The 18,679-nt window shown below is 42.9% G+C and overlaps 1 protein-coding gene across 2 annotated transcripts in view; it reads left to right on the forward strand.

The window, feature by feature from the left end:
• Positions 1-3,775: 3,775 nt before the first annotated feature.
• Positions 3,776-18,679, forward strand: part of AP4E1 (adaptor related protein complex 4 subunit epsilon 1) — a 33,420-nt gene continuing 18,516 nt past the window's right edge. Inside the window, exons 1-8 of one of the 2 annotated variants that reach the window (XM_084640431.1) lie at positions 3,776-3,985; positions 6,937-7,008; positions 8,205-8,328; positions 15,357-15,430; positions 15,837-15,958; positions 16,827-16,986; positions 17,562-17,728; positions 18,436-18,509. In XM_084640431.1, the coding sequence (XP_084496557.1) occupies positions 3,830-3,985; positions 6,937-7,008; positions 8,205-8,328; positions 15,357-15,430; positions 15,837-15,958; positions 16,827-16,986; positions 17,562-17,728; positions 18,436-18,509 (949 nt within the window). In that variant the 5' untranslated portion in view covers positions 3,776-3,829. The remainder of the gene's footprint in view (positions 3,986-6,936; positions 7,009-8,204; positions 8,329-15,356; positions 15,431-15,836; positions 15,959-16,826; positions 16,987-17,561; positions 17,729-18,435; positions 18,510-18,679) is intronic. The other variant, XM_084640430.1, reaches the window with a different exon arrangement.

The raw sequence follows: 18,679 nt of genomic DNA on the forward strand, positions 1-18,679 counted from the left end.
GCGCAGTAGTGACACAGGGCTGTGTCAAGCACCCAATTCCCAGCCCCACTTCCCCCCAGAGACCTCCTGCCCTGCCACCTGCTCTGACCCTGCCGTACCTCCTTCCCCGCTTCAGGCAGGGAGGCTATAATTCTGGGTCCTTCTATGCAATGCCGCCCTCCCTGTGGGGAGCTTGGACACCCCAACCCAGTTGCAGGGTCTCTAATGCATGCAGTTTACCGCCTGCTTATTTAAAGAGCAACCCCACCTTATGGTGCTTGGCTCAGTCCCTTCTGGGAGTTGTAGTTTACCTCCTCCCTCCAAGTAATCAGGGGACTACAACTCCCAGAATGCCCAGCACACTGCTGTGTGATTCAGAGAGCTGAACTGGAGCCTACAGGCTGGGCGCCAGCAATTCTGTTCAGGTCAGCGTATGCTGTATAGCCCTGTGTGGATACAGAATTTGTATCAGCATCCACACTGCGATCCGCAAAAATGGTCTGTGGATACCTGTGGATTTGGGCTCTATAAATCTTGCTAATTCTTTCCGCATAACTTTTCTAAGATATGGTCTTTCCTATCCACCCACCAAAATTCTCATCAAGGTTCTTCTCATCGTCTTGCATAGTGATTACTGTACCACCCTTCTCTCTGGGCTTGACAAACACAATCTTGCCCTGCTCAGATCCATTCAGAATGCTGCTGTAAAGATCATATTCCTAGCCAGTCGCTTTGATGAGGTCACCCCTCTCTTTGTATCCCTCCACTGGCTCCCCCTTCTCTATCACAACAAACATAAGCTACTTGTCTTCATTTTCAAGGCCTTTCATGGCCTATCACCACCATACCTATTCTGTCTGATTCACTATTTAGATGTCAAATCCTGCCTCTGACCAGCCTATGAAGACAACTTCCATCACCCACTTGTTAAAATTTCAATCAAGCACCTTCGTGTTTTCTTTCATGCTGCCCTTCATGCTTGGAAGGAGCTCCCCACAAACATCAACAAAACTACCTCATTAATCCTCCTCAAGGCTCTTCTTTGCCATGATGCCTCCAACTACCTGAAAATGATTAAGCTGCTGGTATACTGAGACCCACAGCCTGTCATGCTGGCCAATGCGGTCTCTTTGTTTCCTTATACTCCCCCAGATACCTGTATTCAGCTGTTGTTCTTGTCCCATACTTAGATCGTAAGCTCTTTGGGGTAGGGACTGTCTTTTTGTTCTGTATTTGTACAGCAACTAGCATAATGGGGTGCTAGTGCATAAACAGGGCTCCTACGGTAATATAAATAATAATAATGTTAGTGTTTGCAGTATCAAAACCACATGCTAGTTAAAGAGACAGTACTGAAACAAACAAGCAAGCCATAACATTGTGTCAGATCCTGGGTCTGTCTGAAGTGTACAGAATGCATGTAGGGACGGTGTGGTGCTGTGGTGGCACCTTTCCGCTCCTGTGATCCTAGGGCCACTGTGAACAGGCCCAATTGCCCAGCATAAGAGCTAGAGCAGGCTGAGGGCTGCTTTCACTGATGCCAGTTGTTCTAAGGAGCTAAAACCACAACCAGAGATTGGCACATGCTTTCTTCCAGCCACACCCGCTATGCCAGCAGAATGGAGGTGGCTAAGCCTTTCGGGAGCTTCATGCCACTGGATAATCCATTTTACATTGATGTGATTGTACCAGGGCTGACTATATGGTCTCTCCAACCACATTCCATTAGCTGTTTGGTACAGCAGCTGCATCACACCACTAGAACAAGTTACCTAAGGAGGTTGTGGAATCTCCAAAATTGGAGGTTTTTAAGAACAGGTTAGACAAACACTTGTCAGGGACAGTCTAGAAAATACTTAGCTCTGCCTCACTGCAGGGGACTGGACTAGTTGAACTATCGAGGTCCCTTACAATCCTACATTTCTATGATTCTATGACACTATACCATAGGATCCAGCCCAATGTTTATTGCTGAACCAAGTTAAAAAAAAGAAGCAAGCTTTAGCTTTTGATAATTACACTCTTCAGGTTACAAAACAGAAACTGAACTTTAACAGAAACTGATTCAGATTTAATAATTTAAAGGTTAAAAGGGGCTTCTTAAAAACAAAAAAGATCAGGTATTGGGTAGGATGTTTCACTCCTTACTTACTCGGTCTGCATTTACACTGACAGAAAACTGTCAATCAGAATTTAAAACAAGATGGAGGAAAAGAACAACCTTAATATACAACAAAAAGAAACTCTTCTTAAATTAATCATTATTTACAAAGTAGATGCTTACTGAATATTATGTGTAATGTGTCTGGAGAGAATAATTTCACAGTACAAAAGAAAACAATCACAACTGAGAAAATGATCGTCCATTGCTACGATCTCTCAATTTAATTATGAAATCTGAATCAGCGTGTGATTGTACATTTTGTTTTTCAGCCTTATCCATGCTGTTCCCATTGAAGACAATCACAAAACTCCCACTGACTTCATTGTTGAAAGATCAAGCTCATGTCCCACGGTATACACACATTTCTTCACTTTCAAGAGCGGATGCTGTAAAAACAAATTTTTCATCTCTAAATGAAAAACTACTGAGAAAAACTTTAACAAATTAGCCCCCTGGGGCATTTTAATTTATTTCTTTGGGGTTTATTTTGTTGTTTTTGCTACTGAAGAAAAAGAGAAAAATCTCTTATTGATATTTTCCATTGGAATAAAGGATCTGAAAATTCAGTTAATTCTGCTACTTAACTTTAAACTCATTCTTTTCAGACTTTCACAGATGAATAAAGACCTAAAAGCATGTAACTGATTTGTCACAGCTTTTGCACATCAAAATAAGTATTTTACTAACCTATCCCAACCACTGCGTCCCTCTCGGGTTGGCAGGATGAGTGACCATCCTAGGGTTTTGAGATTTTGTGAAAGGACTTATGAAGAGAGGTTACCTAAAGCAAATCTTGCCAAGTTTCAAAACCTTGTGCGAGCAGTCCTGTCTGATTCCAGGATCCTTCTGTAAAGACTGAATCCCCTAGCTGTGCGCTCCAGTTTAGAAAGCGGTGTTTCAGCTCCACCTTTAGGTTTAGCAAGCTGTGTGTGGCAGGGTGTTGGGAGTTAAGGGAGGCCAGGAAACCTCTCAAAGAATTGGGCGTTGCCACTCACCAATGGTGATCAGTGGCGAAAGCAGGGAGCCGCACAGCAGATGGCCAGCTCTGCTCCCTCACACAACTGAGCCGTGTCCATATGCAGCCCACTTGCTGTGCCGAGGTGAAGCTGATGAGCAGGGCACTCTCCCCTCTCTGTGCCGGAGGGAATGCCAAGTCTCCATGCCCCCCAAGCTCAGACAAGAGTCCTAGGGGGAAAACCAGAGTTGACAAGAGCAGCCCACAGTGCTAAAGGGGCGGACTCCTACTCTGGGCCGGGGCCTCGGCCCACATGCTCAGCCCGCTGGGGTGGATCCATACGGCCTGTGCGGGAGAACTGTATAAGCTGCCGCCCGCAGGGGCTCCTAGGCAGCGCCTCGGGCCCCAGCCCTTCAGGTCTGCGGGGCCAGGCCTGGTCAGGCACGGTGCTCAGGCGGGGGTCGCTGCTTTCCCCAGGGCTCCCTGAGGTCCCACATCACCTGGCGGGGACTCGGGCTGCCTGGAGGCCAGGAGCCCGCGGCTCTAGGCGCCTCTCTCCCCGCGCCAGCAGCGCCCCAGTGTCCGCTGGCCGCGCCAGGAGCCTCAATAAAGTTTTTTCAGTCCGGGAAACCGGAAGTGCGGGGCGGCGGGGGCGGGAGCAGGCCCTGCCCTTCCGGGAGGCGGCAGCCTGCGAGTGGGGGGCCGCCGCCGGCGGCGGGGCTGGGCCGGGTATGAGCGACGTGGTGGAGCGGACGCTGAGCGCGCTGCCCGGCCTGCTGGGGCAGCACGACCCGGGGGCCGGGCCTGGCGGGGGCCCGGGTCGGTTCTCGGCCACCTCGCGGCTGGGCGGCTTGATCCGGAGCATCACTGCGCTCTCCTCCAAACATGTACGGGCTGGTGGGGGAGCGGGGTGGCTCAGCGGGGCTGGGCCCTGGCCGGCCGGACCTTCTCCCCTGTCAATTGTAGCCAGTGATGAGCTGCCAAAATCTTAACAGCAGGTTCCCTCCTTAGCCCACGAGGGGGTCGTTGTCCACCCCCACCCCCTGGCACTCCTGCCCCATCCAACCCCCCCCAGGACCTCTATGCCATCCACCCCTGTCCCCTGACTGCCCCCAGAACCGGGCAGGAGGGTCTCATGGGCCATTGTAGTGGGTGCCCACCCCTAAGAGCCAGAGGCACCTGCTGGGGGGTGAGGTGGGGAGTCCCAGAGGTGCTTATCTGGGGCTGCTCCCAGGAAGCATCTGGCAGGTCCTTCTGGCTCCTAGGGGTGGGGGAGCGTAGCTTGGGGGGGAGCAGGGGGAGTGGCCATTCCCCTACTGATCACATCAAAAGTTTTGCTTTAGGCACGGACTCTCTGGGTGCTCCAGGGCTGGAGCACCCACGGGGAAAATTTGGTGAGTGGAGAGCACCCACCGGCAGCTCCCTGCCCCGCGCCCGGCCCCAGCTCACTTCGCCTCCACTACGCCTTCTCTGCTGAACGCGCTGACCCGCTCTGCTTCTCTTCCCCCCCCCGGCTTCCCGCAAATCAGCTTTTTGGTGGGAAGCCTGGGAGGGCTGAGAAGCAGGCGGCAGCTTTTTGCTCAGGTCAAGGGTGGCAGAGGTGAGCTGGGGTGGGGAGTGGTTCTCCTGCGGGCCTCCCCCAGGTTACCTGCTGCAGCACGGGCGGCCCTTCTCGCGCCTCCCTGCCCCCCTGTACCTCCGCCTCCCTGGGCCTGAGTGCAAAGCCGCTGTCTGCTTCTCAGCCTGCCCCGGCTTCCTTCGCGAACAGCTGATTCACTGGAAGCCTAGGGGGGGACGGAGAAGCAGAGCGGGGTGGCACGTTCAGGGGAGGAGGCGGAGACAGAGCGGAGGTGAGTTGGGGCCGGGGGTGGGGCGGGGAGCTGCCGGTGGGTGCACTGCACCCACCAAATTTTCCCCTTGGGTGCTCTAGGGCTGGAGCACCCATGGAGTTGGCGCCTAAGGCGCCACTTTTGGCCAGTTAAATTTAGAAGCCCTTTTAGAACTGGTTGCCCTCCTGGAACAACCGGTTCTAAAAGGGCTTCTAAATTTAACAACCCGTTCTAGCGAACCGGTGCGAACCGGCTCCATCTCAACACTGATTGTAGTCATGGCCTTGCACCCCCCACCCCAGGCTGAAAGCGAGCGGGGAGGCTGGGTCCGCGGTTTCCCTTCTCACCCATGTCCCTGGCTTCCCGTGCCGCGTGTGTCTCATGTTCTGGACAGGCGTGAAGCCACGGGGGTCCTTGTCGCCAGGTATTAGAGCAGATGGGTTTTCGGCCAAGCAGCTCCGCCCGCCCCTGCCGTGGGTGGGGTAGAAAAGCCTGAATGTGGAAGGTCAGCAGGTGTTGGCAGCTGCCTCTGGGGTGAAACACACCTGTTCAGCCCTGCTCAGTAACATACTTTTCTTTCTACCCACCCTGCCTATTGATATGGCCCCAGTTACAATAGAATCTGGGTGCCTCATAGGCTTTAATTAGAGTGCCAACCCTTCAGGATTGTCCTGGAATCTCTAGGAATTAAAGATTTTGGAATTAAAGATTGTCATGTGATGAAATGTCCAGGAATACGTCCAACCAAAATTAGTGACCCTACCTTTAATATATTTATACTTAGTATGCTTACTTCACCTCTGGTAGAAAAGTGCTGTAAATCCCTATTTTACAGACTGGGAGCTGAGGCACCAAGAGGTTAAATGGTTTGTCCATAGTCACACAGGAAGGCAGTGACAGAGCAGGATCTCAAAGCCAGAGTTTAGAGCCCTACCCATTGGACCATCTTTCCAGTTTAGTACAGGGAGTAAATATGAATGCAATACACAGTGATCAGTTTTTGTTAGAGTAGGTGTAAATAAGATGATGTAACTTGGCCAGGATACAGAGATAAATCCCTTTATATTTCTAAGAGTGCGTGCTGTACAAGTGGGCAGGACCTTAGTGTTATCTGTCGTCCAAAATAATGCATTGTATCATTCCCTGACACCATGCTGTGTATTATTTCAAATACTGATTTAGAAGAAAGGGTGTTACTGGCTGAATTACCAGTGTAATTGTCTAGGCACTAGAGGTCTCATCAAAGGGCATGTCTACGCTTACCTCCAGAGCGATTGATCCAGCAGCGGTCAATTTATCGCATTAGTGAAGACGTGATAAGTTGACCGCCGAGTGCTCTCCCGTCTACTCCGGTACTCCACCAGGGCAAGGGATGCAGGTGGAGTCGACGGGGGAGCGTCAGCAGTCGACTTACTGCAGTGAAGACATCGCGCTAAATAGATCTAAGTACGTCAACTTCAGCTATGCTATTCATGGAGCTGAAATTGCGTAACTTAGATTGATCCCACCCCGCTAGTGTAGACCAGGCCTAAGTCCTAACTAGGGCCAAGCTTGCTGAGCTTGCAAAATGGCTGCAGAATGCAGTTTTTGTTTTGAATGGCATGTATTAAAACTGTGCACTTTAAAATATTTTCCAAGTCCAAGAATATAAATGAAGTACTGTTAGACCCTTTTAAATCAATAAACTTATGTATACTGTAATACAGGCCAATGGAAGAGTGAGCAGATGAAAGTGTAGATATGGAAAGTGTACCATTTTTTGTACTTTAAAAAAAACAGTATATGGAAATCTAGTGAAACCCTTTGAAGCTGTAAATCTAGTGAAATTGGAAGTGTAATAGCTTTGTAATATTATTTATACAAAAAACAAATGAAGAACGTAAGATTATATAAATTATTTTTGATAGAATTCTAATAGTTCATGCTTTCCTTGCCATCATTTGTTTCTTTTTTTTAACCCCTCCAAAATTATGCAAGATCTTAAAAATGTTTAAATTATTCTTTTATAGGAGGAAGAAAAATTAATACAACAGGAACAAACTAATTTGAAAGCAACAGTTTCTGCTCCCACTACAACAGTTGTAAGTTTTAGTTACTACGCTATTCGCATAGCTGAAGTTGAAGTATCTTAGTACCTGGCTGTCCTCACGGTGGTGGGTTGACCGCAGTGGTTCCCCTGTCGACTCCGCTTACTCCTCCTGCCGAGGTGGAGTACAGGCATCGATTCAGGGATCGATTTGTCGCATCTAGACGAAACGCGATAAATCTATCCCCGATTGATCGATCACTACCCACCGATCCAGCGGGTAGTGAAGACGTACCCTTAGAGTTCTCCTGCCCATCTGTTTGTGCTGTCTCAGAACACTGGTTCTACCATCTGTCAAGTTACCACCCACTGGTTGCTTGAGATTAGTCAAGGAATTCTCTAATGGAGACCAATCATTACAGATTTCAGACAAGCATGCTTCTGTGTTCATAACAATTACCTTTCTAACCTAGCATGCAGTTCCATTGTATATGCAATCTAGGGATTAGCTGTACTTGAAAATTAATTTGGATTAAGGTAGCATGTGAATTTAGAGAGTAAAAGTGGTTCCAGAATAACTCCATGTGTGGATGCTCTTATTCCGGAATAGGTCTGTCCACACATGACGTTATTCAGGAATAATTATTCCCGAATAATTCGATGTGTATACAGACCCTTAGTATGATATCTGTCTTTTTGCGACATTGTCACACCGCAAGATCATGTTTAATCTGTCAATCATTATTGGCTTTATAAAGTTGTGGTCCGCACTACAAAAATGTTTTTTAATAGAGAAAGTATTTAGTGGAACCATTCCTCTTCCATTTGTGACTGCACTGACCACTTTCCTCCCATTGATGATACAACAACAGTGGGATGTGGAGTAATTTGTGGTATTGTACGTACGGTAGTACAGTGCCTTGTGACTATTCATTTTAATACCCATGATGGTCATAATTTTGTTTTGATTGTAAGGATGCCACTCATAACCAGATAACATATTTATGCATGGAATTTGATGAAGTTCAGTTGTAGTTTAACTTAAATTTGTTTTGAAAGATTAGTATCACATCAAATATTGATAAACTTTCATTTTAGAAATGTTAAATTCTGTGTTTAGAAAAAGTAGTGCTTTTTGTTTATAATATATACTTGTCAAAGTCTCAAACCTCAATATGTTAGAGCTGTAAAAAGGAACAGAGCACTTATAACTATTCTAAATTTCGTAATATTTCATTCTTGGTATTTCAGAGACTGATGAAAGAATGTATGGTGAGACTAATCTATTGTGAAATGCTGGGATATGAGTCCTCCTTCGGATACATCCATGCTATTAAGCTAGCACAACAGGGAAACCTTTTAGAAAAAAGAGTTGGTATGTGTATAAGACTGGTATATCTTAATATTGTGCTCGAAATTGCCACAAATGTCCCCTGAAATTGGGTTGGAAGTCATAGTAAATACAAGAACTGGTTGAAAGTTTATTTTCAATATGTTTTCTTTTTGGGGGAAAAAAATTCAACTTAATATTTCAAAATTTGAAAATACAAGATTATTTTAGTTTTAAGGAGTTTTAAGTACCTGGTTGAAAAATGGGTGCAGAGGGGAAACCATAAAAAAAACAACAACCCACCACCTTCGTATTATTTAATAATTTTAAATATCCGCTTTAGTAAACAGGAGACACATATAAGCATTTTCATTTAAAGGATATTTCAAAGAGACACATTGGCTTGAAGGTCAATTTCCATGTGGAAACTTTATATATAGTTGTCATAAATAACCTCTTAAAATAATGTAAGTGGAATATTAAAGAGACAATATTTAGTGGAGTAAGAGTGCTGGTTCTCCAACATTCAACTGTATTTATGTTTTTATAGGGTTTTATAATCTTTTCTTTTCAATATTAGTGCAGTTCCCTTTAAGCATATTATTCCCTGTCTTTGTACACATCGGTCACCTCGGGTTAGAGGTGGCTTGTGACAAATGAGGCGAGAGGGAAGATAACGAGAGCGCCAGTGCAGAAGTCTATGGAGAAATCTGACTGATGGTGTAAAAGAATTTTTGAAATTTTACACCACATATTGTATGGGTAACAAAACAGAGATATGAAACTCTTCTTTATCTACAAAGTCTTATCAGTAGATTTGTTTCAAGGAGTTGACATTCTGATTAATCTGGGGTATCTCCAAGAGGTTGCTGATTCAAGTGTCTTAGTGAAGACAGGTTTCAGAGTGGTAGCAGTGTTAGTCTGTATCAGCAAAAACGATGAAGAGTCCTTGTGGCACCTTAGGGCTCGGCTACACTTGCAAGTTAGAGCGCATTAAAGCAACCCCTGGCGCCCTAACTCCTGAGGTGTCCACACTGGCAAGGCATGTAGAGCACCTGGACTCTGCAGCTGGAGCGCTCCTGATAATCCACCTCCACGAGAAGCCTAAAGCTTGCTGCGCCCTGGCTGAAACGCCCAGGCGTCAGTGTGGGCGAAGTGTTGCATTACTGCGCTGTGATTGGCCTCCGGAAACGTCCCATAATCCCCTGAAGTCAAGTGGCCACTCTTCTCGTTGTTTTGAAATTGGCTGCAGGCATGTGGCTATCCCCTTTCAAAGCTCCGTTTCTGACCGCCAGCATGCTTATCTGCTCTGGAACAAAGCAAACAATTAGTATGGAATGCTGCTGTTGTGAGCGTGTGTGAGAGGGTGTGGGTCTGCTGCTATCTGAATTTACGAGACAGCATGCTGACACGCTTTCAGCCCCCCAAAATACACTGTCTCTCCCCCCACATACACACAACACACTCCCTGTCACACTCTCTCCCCCCATCCCCATTTGAAAAGCACATTGCAGCCACTTGCACACTGGCATAGCTACCACAATTCACTGCTCTTTGTGGCATTGCAAGAGCTGCTAATATGGCCATGCCTGTGTGCTTGCAGCTGATAGTGTAAACACATAGCAGCATTTTCTCTGCTGCGTTCTCCGAAGGATGGTTTAACTCCCAGTGCTCTACATCTGCAAGTGTAGCCAAGCCCTTGGAGACTAACAAATTTATTTGGGCATAAGCTTTTGTGGGCTAAAACCCCCTTCATCAGATGCATGGAGTGGAAAATACAGAGGCAGGTATAAATACATACCACATGAAAAGATGGGAGTTGCCTTACCAAATGGGGGGTTAGTGCTAATGAGCCAATTCAATTAAGGTGGAAGTGGGCTATTGTGATTTTTCCTCCCTTGGTATTCACCCCTTCTTGTCAACTGTTGAAAATAGCCCACTTCCACCTCAATTGAATTGGCTCGTTAGCACTGATCCCCCACTTGGTAAGGCAACTCCCATCTTTTCATGTGGTGTGTATTTATACCTGCCTCTGTATTTTCCACTCCATGCACCTGATGAAGTTGGTTTTATCCCACAAAAGCTTATGCCCAGATAAATTTGTTAGTTCCTAAGGTGCCACAAGGACCCATTTTTTTTAGTGAAGACATTTCTTGTGTTGCAGAGAAAATAGTTCAGATGTGGGCCAAATTATCTGCATCCACAATAGCAAGGCAATATATTGGGTAAAATAACTGTTAGGTTTTCTGTGTTTGAATTTCAGCTGGTATAATTCACAAGCACTGGAGTTGGATAAACCTTGTATCAGAAACTGTAATTTTAGACCCATGTCCTTCCTCACTATTGAACACCAGTGAAAAGGTGCTCAGTGTGATGTTCGTAGGAATTGTTAACACCTTGTGGAAGGTAGGGTGCAATCTCTTTTGAAGACTACTTGTATATGGTCTCTGATCAAGAGATTATTTCTTGACATTGACAAACTGGCTAACTGTCAACCAGTTTCATATCTTCCCTTGTAGGTAATATTATTGAGAAGGTTGTGTGAGACCAATCTTTTAGTATCTAGATGCCTCAGATATCCTGGACAAAAAAACAGCACTTGTTGCTTTGGTTTGAGGATCTACTAGTAATGGAGAATGAGTAGGTGTCTATGTTGATATTTTAAAGTTGTTCAGTTGTCTTTGGTACTGCTGACTCTACATACTGTTGTATGCAATGGTGGACAGGGATCTTGAGTGTCTCCATTCTTTCCTGGGTGAGCGGTCCCAGGGGGTTGCATTAGGGAATTGTTCATCTGCCTCAAGGGTTCTCTTGTGGAGTCATCCTCCATCTTGTCACTCCCTTTGTTTGGGGTGTGTGTGTGTGTATTGATTGTGTAGTGATTTAGTCCTAAGTTGAGCACAGGATCTGGTCCAAGAGGTGAATATAGCTGGGCTGCTTGGTAATAGTGACCATAATATAATTGAATTTCATATCCCTGTGGCAGGAAAAACACCACAGCGGCCCAACACTGTAGCATTTAATTTCAGAAAGGGGAACTACACAAAAATGAGGAGGTTAGTTAAACAGAAATTAAAGGGTACAGTGCCAAAAGTGAAATCTCTGCAAGCTGCATGAAACTTTTAAAAGACACCATAATAGAGGCTCAACTTAAATGTATACCCCAAATTAAAAAACATAGTAAGAGAACCAAAAAAGAGCCACTGTGGCTAAACAACAAAGTAAAAGAAGCAATGAGAGGCAAAAAGGCATCCTTTAAAAAGTGGAAGTTAAATCCTAGTGAGGAAAATAGAAAGGAGCATAAACGCTGGCAAATGAAATGTAAAAATACAATTAGGAAACCCAAAAAAGAATTTGAGGAACAGTTAGCCAAAGACTCAAAAAGTAATAGCAATTTTTTTTTAAGTACTTCAGAAGCAGGAAGCCTGCTAAACAGCCAGTGGGGCCCCTGGACGATCAAGGTGCTAAAGGAGCACTCAAGGACGATAGGGTGGAAAAACTAAATGAATTCTTTGTATCAGTCTTCCAGGCTGAGGATGTGAGGGAGATTCCCAAACAGCCATTCTTTTTAGGTGACAGATCTGAGGAACTGTCCCAAATTGAGATATCATTAGAGGAGGTTTTGGAACAAATTGATAAACAGTTGTAAGTCACCAGGACCAGATGGTATTCACCCAAGAGTTCTGAAGGAACTCAAATGTGAAATTGCAGAACTACTAACTATAGTCTGTAACCTATCATTTAAATCCGCTTCTGTACCAGATGACTGGAGGATAGCTAATGTGATGACAGTTTTTAAAAAGGGCTCCAGAAGTGATCCCGGCAGTTACAGGTTTTTAAGCCTGACTTCAGTACTGGGCAAACTGGTTGAAACTATAATAAAGAACAATATTGTCAGACGTATAGATGAACATAATTTGTTGAGGAAGAGTCAACATGGTTTTAGTAAAGGGAAATCATGCCTCATCAATCTACTAGAAATCTTTGAAGGGGTCAACAAGCATGTGGACCAACAGGGTCCAGTGGATATAGTATACTTAGATTTTCAGAAAGCCTTTGACAAGGTCCCTCACCAAAGGCTCTTTTGCAAAGTAAGCTGCCACAGGATAAGAAGGAAGGTGCTCTCATGGATTGGTAACTGGTTAAAAGATAGGAAACAAAGGGTAAGAATAAATGGTCAGTTTTCAGAATGGAGAGAGGTAAATAGTGGTGTCCCCCAGAGGTCTGTTCTGGGACTAGTCCTATTCAACATATTCATAAATGATCTGGAAAAAGGGGTAAACAGTGAGGTGGCAAAATTTGCAGATGATCCAAAATGACTAAAGATAGTTAAGACCCAGGCAGACTGCAAAGAGCTACAAAAGGATCTCAGAACTGGCTGACTGGGCAACAAAATGGCAGATGAAATTTGACGATAAATGCAAAGTGATGCACATTGAAAAGCATAATCCCAACTATACGTATAAAATCATGGGGTCTAAATTAGCTGTTACCGCTCAAGAAAGAGATCTTGGAGTCATTGTGGATAGTTCTCTGAAAACATCCACTCAATGTGCAGTGGCAGTCAAAAAAGTGAACAGAATGCTGGGAATAATTAAGAAAGGGATAGATAATAGGACAGAAAATATCATGTTGCCTCTACATAAATCCATGGTACTCCCACATTTCGAATACTGCATGCAGATGTGGTTGCCCCATCTCAAAAAAGATATATTGGAATTGGAAAAGGTTCAGAAAAGAGCAACAAAAATTATTAGGGGTATGGAATGGCTTCCGTATGAGGAGAGAGTAATAAGACTGGGATTTTTCAGTTTGGAAAAGAGATGGCTAATGAGGGATATGATTGATGTCTATAAAATCATGACTGGTATAGAGAAAGTAGATAAGGAAGTGTTTACCACTTCTCATAACACAAGAACTAGGGGTCACCAAATGAAATTAATAGGCAGCAGGTTTAAAACAAATAAAAGAAAGTATTTCTTCACACCGTGCACAGTCAACCTGTGGAACTCCTTGCCGGTGGATGTTGTGAAGACCAAGACCATAACAGGGTTCAAAAAAGACCTAGATAAATTCATGGAGGATAGGTCCATTAATGGTTATTAGCCAGGATGGGCAGCAATGTTGTCCATAGCCTCTGTTTGCCAGAAGCTGGGAATGAGCAACAGGGGATGGATCACTTGATGATTACCTGTTCCTTTCATTCCCTCTGGGGCACCTGGCACTGGTCACTGTTGAAAGACAGGATACTGGGCTAGATGGACCTTTGGTCTGAGCCAGTAGGGCCATTCGTATGTTCTTATTCATATACATATACACACACACACATACCCTGAACCAGAAGAGAGGCAGATGAACAATTCCATAATGCAACCCCCTGGGATATATATTTGAGGCTTCTAGGAGAGTTAGTGAGATGGCATGGGCTCTCATGTCTTCAGTACGTTCATCTCCTCTCAGTTGATCTTGCCATTGTGGTTGAATGTTAGGTGGCAATCTAGGCACAAATGAGAACAAATTAGTTGAGGCCAAGTCCAGATATGACACAGGCAATGTTGGTAGGTTGGGAAAAACCTCTGAAGTGGCTGGCAGGGATTATATCGGCTTTCTTGACTGCAGGGTTGTGCCCATCACATTGTAACCTCCTATTTCGTTGAAGTTTGCCACTTGAGAGTTCAGTTAGAAAACAACTGCTGTTGGACAATAAGGTAGCACCTGTTAGTTACCATGAAGACTGCTTTTTAAAAATCAATGTCTGGCCAGAAAGCTGTGGTTTCTTCTTTGCAATATGGAATTTGCTACCATAGTCCATGTCTTTATCACTTACTGATACTAGACTACTGCCATGTATTCATTGTAGGCTACACCTGAAATTAATTCAGACACTGAAGGTAATCCAGAATGCAGTGATCTGATTGTTTAGAGGTTTATCATGCCAGAAGACATTTCACCAGTGGCTCAAGACCTATCTATTGGTTCCTTTGTGGAATCTAAATAGTAAAACCTTAAAAGGCCTGAGCCCTGCCTGTCTGAGACCCACAAACAGTTCCACCTTTTCTGGATAATCACATGGGATCAGAAGAGGTGCTTATTCCATCAGGGTCCTTGATTCTGGAATTTAGTTCCCTCCTTAGTTCCACATGGTTGAAGTCTGTGACCTTCAGGCCATGCTCCAAGCCCCATCTGATTTCCTGGGTATCTGAGGAGGGTGTGGGCATGAATGGGGTTTGAGCTGTGATAGAGGATTTGTTTGCTCTGCTATAATTATGTGGGTTGATTTGTGCTATTTGATTGGAATGACCAGTTTTAACCAATTTTTTGTGTTTGATTGTGTTATTTTAATGATGTCACAGTACCTAGAGCTCCTTTGAATAGGTCTGTTTTATAATTACCAATCCAAATAAATAGAAGAATAACTTAATTGAGTAACACTGGAAAATATATAGTGTTGAATTATTTAATGTAGTAAATAAACTGGGACACAATAATTCACTTAAAACTAATATTTGCTATATGGTGTCTCCGTCCTTAAAAATGAAGTGCAGGCTGCTTATGGGTAGTTGTCTGGTCTACGGAGAATATAATTTTTTTAGTGTGGGGAAAAAAGCATTCATTTTCTAATGAATTGTCTCTTGTATGATGTCATCCTCAGCGCTTTAGATCTGACAGCGTTACAGAGGCTTCTTAATTTTGGACACAGCTTGTGGGTTTCAAGTCCATCCTTACTGAACAGTACGACCAGCTAAATATCTCCAAGCAACCAGATGATAAAAAACCAGTTAATTTAAAACTCTGACGTTAAAAAAATAGGGTGCATCTACACAGCAAACCGCCCATCCCGCACAGCAGCGAATCTGAGTCAGTTACTTGGGCTCTGAAACCCACTGCTGCAGGGTTTTCCCCCCTTTTCTCGACTTACCCACAGAGATCCTATAATCTGCCGGTATTTTCACCGATGATTTGAGCCGTCAACTCTTGTGCTCTGGATGTCTTTCGTTTTCCTGTTAACATTTGGAAACAGTTTATAACTGGAAAAGGTGATGGAGGTTTTTTGTTTTTTTTTTCTTTTGTAGGTTACTTGGCTGTTTCTTTATTCCTCCATGAAAATCATGAACTGTTGCTTCTGCTTGTGAACACAGTTGTGAAGGTACAGCTTTATGGGAGGTTTGGAGAAAAACATTACACTAACTTTTTAGGCCAGTGCTTTTCCAAGTATAATGCCAATTAATTCTAAACTGTATTCATTAATAAAATCTACTTGTTTATCAGTTAACACTGAAATAAGAAAAATGACTATTCACCCGAGTTTCTTATGGGATTCTAATGTATCCTTTTGCTGTGGTTATAGTTTCAAGTTCTGTAGCAGTATTAAACAAATATAATGAAAATGTCATAGAAAAATTGAACAATCCCTTAATTAGCAGAGCATTAGAGAGCAGTGCTTCACAGTATAGCATAAAAAGTGGAAGCTTTCCCACATTTGGCCTTAGAAATGAAAAGTTTCCCATAGTTTAAATTAGAAATGACCATTTTGTTGTCTTAATGACTGACAGGACTTGCAGAGCACTAACCTGGTTGAGGTGTGTATGGCACTTACTGTTGTCAGCCAGATCTTTCCACGGGAAATGATTCCAGCTGTACTTCCCCTCATAGAAGACAAACTTCAGCATTCTAAGTACGTATTCACTAAGAAGGATTTCAAGCATTGTTATGAACTTGGGATGTCCTAAAATTTAGATATTTTATTTCAGTACATAAATATTTCTCTTAAATACTGTTTTTGCTCTGAATCCTTCCTTAGTCATTATTCACAACTTTGTGTTCCTTTCCAAATTTTCCTTTTTTGTCTCTCCCTGCCCTACCCGCTTTAGTTTGTGCATTCTTGATTGCATAATGAATGTCTTTTGTTTTGCTTAAGCATTGTTGATGGATAAATGTCATGTAACTTTATACATGTGGAGATACTGTTATACAGTGTATGTGGGTTAAGAAGTGTTTGTAGTATAAATGGAGTAACAAATTGTACCCTTGGAATTCAATACATCACAGAAAGATCTATGCCTGATTTTTGGAGAAGTTGAGCATGCGTAAACCCCACTGAAGACTGGTGAGGTGCAGGTGCTCAGCCCTTTGATTGTCAGGCCTTGTAGTTAATAACATTACATACAGAGCTAGCACAGTGTACATGCTAAACTAAAAGGTAGCAGAAGCATGATCTAACTCCAGGAACTACTAAACGCTACGCTTTCTGTGCCACTGACTCATCATGTGACCTTTGCCAGATTACTTATCCTCTCTCTTGTCTCGGTATCCTCATTTGTAAAACTTGAATGATAATATTTAACTATTTCAGAGGCATCCTGATGTGATGATTAGTTAATATTTTAACTAACTAGCTATAAAAGTGGGAAATGTTACAAAGTCGGTAGTTTTCTTAAAAATAAAGTCTCTATTTCATAATATAGAGAAACAATTTAGGTTAAGTAAAGCTTCTATTTAGGGTCAAGTTGCTTGATCTTTTAAAGAAAAATGTTTCTCTTTAGGGAAATTATCCGAAGAAAAGCAGTTCAGGCGTTGTATAAATTCTATCTCATTGCTCCCAACCAAGTCCAGCACATCCATGACAAGTTCCGGAAAGCCCTGTGTGACAGGGATGTTGGAGTCATGGCTGCTTCTTTACACATTTACCTTCAAATGATTAAGGTAGGCTGAGAATTAGAAGTCTAATTGAACATATAGGCTGTTTTTTAAAATGTACAAACAACTGTAAAATTGTTCTGTAGGAAAATCACTCTGGAAAGATAGTCTGTCAACTTGTCTTCAGATTACCACGATTCACCTTCATAACTGTACTATATTCATTAGCATTCCAACCCTTGACAAAAGCCCCAGCTGACCATTTTGGAGCCTGACCCTGGTGATCAGCACCTTTGGCATAATGGCTCTGTTTTTAAGTCCAAAGTTTAGGTTTTTTTTCAGTGTGTTATAGATTATGCTGAGGATTGCCTGTGAATTCAGTGTACCATTGCAAGGGAAATGCTTTCAGTCATATTCACTGTCTTGTTAAAAATACAGAGAAAACGCTTAAAGCTTAAAGCAAAAAAGAGTTGATGTTGGGGTTTGAGAGGAAGAAGTGATGGATTAGGAAATGGAATAGGATAGGAAATTATTAATTGAATAATAGCTAATAAGACTATATTCCTGTCATGGCTTTATGGTGTATTTCTGAGGCACTGTACTTAAAATATTTGAATTGTATTTCTCTTTTCCTTGTCTAGAAAAATGCATCTGGATACAAGGACTTGACAGAGAGCTTTGTAACCATTCTAAAGCAGGTAGTGGGAGGAAAGCTTCCTATAGACTTCAATTACCACAGCGTGCCAGCACCATGGCTACAAATTCAGCTCTTAAGAATACTGGGGCTGTTAGGAAGAGATGATCCAAGGTAACCAGTTTCTTCTATGTAATAAATTCTTTGCAAATAGAAAGAATACACAGTGAGTCATTATTTTGTGGTAATGCATAACTTTTACTGTGCTTTCGCAACACAAAGGAAAATAAAGGATTAATACATCCTATTTGCTCTTCATTAACAAATACTGTAAAAAGTGATTTATTGAAAGTTGTTATACTTGACTTGTTTCTCAGCTCCTATGTGGGTCAGGCAGCTGATTATGGGATATGTGGTGAGAGACGCTTGTGGACTTGAGATCAGAATTTCCATTAATTTGGTTGATAATATGATCACAGTGAAAATCCAAGACAAGACCGTGTAAAAAGAATGCTGTCCTTTGTAAGGGTTTAGTTGTTTGTGTTCTTTATTCCTCTTAACCAAAAAGTCTGTCTTATTTACTGATCAGCAAGGAATGTATTTTTAGTCTATTTTGATGCAATAGATGGCTTATTTGAAAGTAGCAAACATCTTGTGAGATGCCATTTAGAGCCAGATTGTAGAGCCCTTACTCGTGCTAATGAGAATTAATTAATATGAATAGTCTCATTGAAATCATGTGGAGCAGCTTGTAGGATTAGGATGTTGTTTTTTTACTAAACAGGTATATACAAGTGGGGGGGGTTTGTTTGTTTTTTTCGATTAATTTACTGGGCTTCAAATAAAGTGAGAACTTTTTTACAATTTTTATTTTGTAACAGGACAAGTGAATTAATGTATGATGTTCTGGATGAGTCTTTAAGAAGAGCAGAAATAAATCATAATATTACATATGGTGGGTGAGAATATATTGTATAAGTACAAATATTTGCAAAGAATGAAAATGTAAGTGTTTAGTTATTGTGCTGTTGACATGAGTAACTATGTATTCTTTTGTTTAGTAATCTGGTGAGGTCATGAATTTGGGTATTGTGACTGGTGAATTATAAAGCAAGGAAACATAAT

This window comes from Lepidochelys olivacea (genome assembly GCF_965140295.1).
Source record: "Lepidochelys olivacea isolate rLepOli2 genome assembly, chromosome: 10".
NCBI lineage: Eukaryota > Metazoa > Chordata > Testudines > Cheloniidae > Lepidochelys > Lepidochelys olivacea.